Source organism: Leptonychotes weddellii, unplaced genomic scaffold (assembly GCF_054177405.1).
Source record: "Leptonychotes weddellii isolate Sample4059 unplaced genomic scaffold, ASM5417740v2 HiC_scaffold_9804, whole genome shotgun sequence".
In the NCBI taxonomy this organism is placed as follows: domain Eukaryota; kingdom Metazoa; phylum Chordata; class Mammalia; order Carnivora; family Phocidae; genus Leptonychotes; species Leptonychotes weddellii.
The window spans coordinates 3,067-7,357 of record NW_028070295.1 but is presented as its reverse complement, the minus strand read 5'-3'; the positions used below and the strand labels follow the sequence as shown (position 1 = coordinate 7,357).

Genomic DNA, 4,291 nt, shown 5'->3' with positions numbered 1-4,291 from the left:
GATCTACACTGAGCATTCATTTCTTCTTGATCCCGAATTGCCTTCATGTGTCGAATTGCCTTCATGTGTCCTGGATCCCCAGTTACCTCTCATCTCTCTATCCCCACTAGGGCTCCCAGCCCTTTCTGGGGTGGGATCAGTAGTTTGGGGCCCTTGTACTGTATCTTCCCTCTAGCACAGGGATTCTGAACCAAGGATGATTTTGCTTCCCAGGGGACACATGGCAATGTCTGTAGGTAATTTTGGTTATAGTAGCTGGGCTGGTCCCAGCTGGCGCTACTGGCATTCAGTGAGTGGAGGCCAGGATGCTGCTAAACGTTCTATAGTACACAGGACCGGCACCCGCAACAAAGAATTATCTGGCCGACGACGTCACATGTGTCAAGGTTGAAAAATCCCTGCTCTGTTATACAGCTACAGGACTACAAGGATAGGCTTGGAAATTGCTAGGTGTGGAGCCTTGGTGCTGACCTTCCAGGAACAGCTACTCTTTCGGTTCCTCAATTGAGAAGAGGGGGGCGGCGCATTGCCATGAAACAGCCGGGACACGGGCAGGAATCTGCAAGCAGAGAGGTGAGGGAGATTCCTCACTCCCCAGATTTACTACTGGCTTTTAGAGAAAGTATCAAATACAACTTCTGATTGCCTTTCTGCCTCTATGATATAGTGCCGCTCTTTGGAAAGAGAATAGCAACTTATTATTCTAGCAGTTTGTCAAATGCAAAACTTTATGTGGTGACTGTTGAGTGTAATAGGTTTTGGAGCCCCCTTTCCCCAATTTTGTTTTCTTCAGTCAGAAACCTTCTTTGAATATTAGAATATTTGATTTGTTGGTAACACATGGTAGGGATGACTGTTCAGAAAAAAAAAAACTGCCTCTGTTTTAATTTGACGTTGATGACTTCTTTTTTTAAAACTCTTCTTTTAATTTTTATTTTTTTTTAAGATTTTATTTATTTATTTGAGAGAGAGAGAGAGATTGAGAGAACGAGTGGGGGGAGGGGCAGAGGGAGAAGCAGTCTGCCCACTGAGCAGGGAGCCCGACACGGGACTTGGTCCCAGGACCCTGGGATCACGACCTGAACTGAAGGCAGTTGCTTCAATGACCGAGCCACCCAGGCGCTCAAGGTTGATGACTTCTTAAGACTGTGCCTATTTCTCAGAAACTGGCCCAAAGTGTTGCTTTTTTCCTTAGGGCTGAGTTTCTTGGGGGCTCTGTTTCTAACTAAGCCGTGAAAATGCCACCGACAAATTTAATGGGCTAGTCTAACCTCTTTTTTTTTTTTCCACTCTTGCCAGTTTCTTCCATCTGTACCCAGTTGTCTTCAGCATGGAGGAACAGAACCACTCTCCTGGAAAGGAGCTGCAGCATAGGACACGAGCGGAGTCTCCAGGAAAGAAGAGCTGGCACTCCCAGGCCTATGCCCTTGGGGCCGTTTCCAACTTTATGTCTACTTTTCTGACTTTCCCTATCTATAAGGTTGTGTTCCGGCAACAGATCCATGCCGTGGCGGTGTCAGAGGCTGTGCGACAGCTTTGGCATGAAGGCCCTCAATACTTCTACCGGGGAATATACCCGCCTCTTCTCTCCAAGACATTGCAAGGGACTCTGTTGTTTGGGACTTATGATAGCCTGCTGTGTTCTCTCTCTCCTGTTGGGCCACACTCCCTGAGACACCGCTGGGCTGCAGGGCTCATGTCTGGTGTGGTGGAGGCTGTGGCACTGAGCCCCTTTGAAAGAGTGCAAAATGTGCTCCAGGATGGTCGCAAGCAAGCCCGCTTCCCCAGCACCGTCAGCATTCTCAAGGAATTCAACTCTTATGGGCTTTGGGGGCGGCTGTCACTGGGCTACTATCGTGGTTTCTGGCCTGTCCTTCTCAGGAACAGCCTGGGGAGTGCTCTGTATTTTTCCTTCAAGGACCCCATCCAGGATGGCTTGGCAGAGCAAGGTCTGCCCCATTGGGTTCCTGCCTTAGTGTCTGGGAGTGTCAATGGAACGATCACCTGCCTAGTTCTGTATCCTCTGATTGTGCTGGTGGCCAATATGCAGTCCCATGTTGGCTGGCAGAGCATGCCAAGCCTGTGGGCCTCTGCTCAGGACGTGTGGGACACTCGGGGCCGAAAGGTGTTCCTGATCTACCGGGGAGGCTCCCTTGTCATCCTAAGGTCCAGCGTGACATGGGGCCTCACTACGGCTATCCATGACTTCCTGCAGAGGAGGTCTCATTCCAGGAAAGAGCTGAAAGACTGACTAGCTGCAGGAAGTGTGGCTATGGCAACTTTGTTATCCTAAGCCTTCCCAGGTCGGTCTAAATAGCTTACTTCTTTGGCTTGGTTACCTGATACAACCATTCTTTAGTGTCTTTGAACTGCCAGTGCATGGGAGAAGTTCCCAGCTACCAGCCTGTTGGGCACAGACAAAGCCCAACAGAGTTCCTTGGTCAGAAAGAGAAAGTCACTCTGGTCTGTCCACAGTTTCAACAGCCGCGGACCAAGGAGGCCCTTAAAAAACTTGTAACCCTGATGAAATATCATTCCTTTAAGGAGTTCCTTGACAGTAAGAGGAACTGTTGAAAGATGACCTTAGTTAGCCACTGTGAGTTCTGGGATCCCTCCAGTTGTCCTTTGGACCAAACTTAGTGGAGGACCAGGGACTCCAGTGTCAAAGAACTAAGCTTGACGCTTAGGATGTGGATTCCATAGAACTTCTCAGATGGCTACATTTCCACGATATTGTTCACTATTTCTACCACCACCACTCTCACTTCTCAGGGCTGTGGGCTCTAGTTTCAGTCAGGCTGGCAGCTGGGGCTAGAAACCCTAAATTATACTTGCCTCAACTGATCAGATGTCACAGGAACTGATGGGACTGGATATAGGAGTGGGAAGAAGTGTTGTCACGGGGCGCCTGGGTGGCTCAGTCGTTAAGTGTCTGCCTTTGGCTCAGGTCATGATCCCAGGGTCCTGGGATCGAGCCCCGCATCGGGCTCCCTGCTTGGTGGGAAGTCTGCTTCTCCCTCTCCCACTCCCCCTGCTTGTGTTCCTGCTCTCACTGTGTCTCGTTCTCTCTCTGTCAAATAAATAAATCAAATCTTTAAAAAAAAAAAAAAAAAGAAGTGTTGTCACTGGTTGGGTGGAAAGAATAGACTTTGAGGGAAGAGATTTAGTTGCATGAGAAAAATTTACTCTAGATGGCTTGGTGTTATCTGCCAGGATATTTCTGATAGCAAGGCAATAACATTGCCTAGAAACCACTTGAGTTTCCCTAGGAAATCTGGAAGCGAAATGACCATATCTCTTCACAAATAATTGCATATTTTATTGCTGTGGATAAATATAGTGACTGTGACAAAAAGATCAGAAATCTTAGCCTGTCCTTCAGAGCCATTCGACATATGGCCCCCATATAACTTACAGCATTTTATCACACCACTGCTACTTACATAGATCCCATACAACCAGCTAAACTGGACTATTGTTCTCTCCCCAAACATGCCATGAACTTTCCCGTGGCCTTGCTTTGGCCCGCACTATTTCTCCACTTGGAGTGCCCCTTCCTCACATGCCAGTCTGCCAAAATCCTTCCAGTTCCTCAAAGCCTAGCTCAGATGCCACCTTCTCTATGGAGACTCTTTTGATATCCCACAACTGAATGTGACGTTAGTCTCTAATGACACCCCTTTCCAAGAACACTGCATACATGGCACTGATTCCATCATGTCACTGAGTTCATGTGACCCTGTGTTCTTGTTGGTGTTCTTCAATACCTCCTACTAGACTGTAAAACTCCTTGAAAGCAGGGATTCTTGTATGCATTTTAAAATCTCCCATTGTGCCTAGGTACTCAATAATGTTGGCTGAATTATTGAATTGATTATCAAGCTGTGATATGATCTTTATCCTCAGGGTGCTGTCCCTTGTACATGAAAATAATGTTATTGACTCGCTGTCAGCAAGACACATGCCTTTGGGGTGTGGTTTTGTTTTCTTTTATTAGTGGATTTAGTTTTATGCTAATGATAATGATGCTGCTGGTAATTAATAATAATAATAAATGACTTTCAACTGGAACATTCGATGACTTTGTGTTATTGATGGCATGTTTGCTATGAGCAACGCCATAGGAAGTAAAATTTCACAAACAGAAACACACTGCATAACTGTCCCATTCATTTCAACTCTGGAGCTTTGAAGATTTCCAAGATGACATATGTTGCAGTTTTCCCCTTGTAGATGATAATGATAATGACCTCCACTTGCACCTCTTTACCTAACTGAATTTGTCATTTAA

The 4,291-nt window shown here is 46.6% G+C and overlaps 1 protein-coding gene across 1 annotated transcript; it reads left to right on the top strand.

Annotated features, from left to right (window-relative positions):
* Positions 1 to 421: 421 nt before the first annotated feature.
* SLC25A53 (solute carrier family 25 member 53) lies at positions 422 to 4,075 on the top strand. Its single transcript, XM_006738272.3, has 2 exons — positions 422 to 573; positions 1,300 to 4,075. The coding sequence occupies exon 2, from the start codon at positions 1,331 to 1,333 to the stop codon at positions 2,249 to 2,251; it is 921 nt and encodes a 306-aa protein (XP_006738335.1). The 5' UTR covers positions 422 to 573; positions 1,300 to 1,330; the 3' UTR covers positions 2,252 to 4,075.
* Positions 4,076 to 4,291: the final 216 nt, after the last annotated feature.

What these genes read in the sequence shown, in the direction of transcription:
- SLC25A53 (XM_006738272.3), top strand. Translation starts at nt 1,331, where the DNA reads ATGGAGGAACAGAACCACTCTCCTGGAAAGGAGCTGCAGCATAGGACA.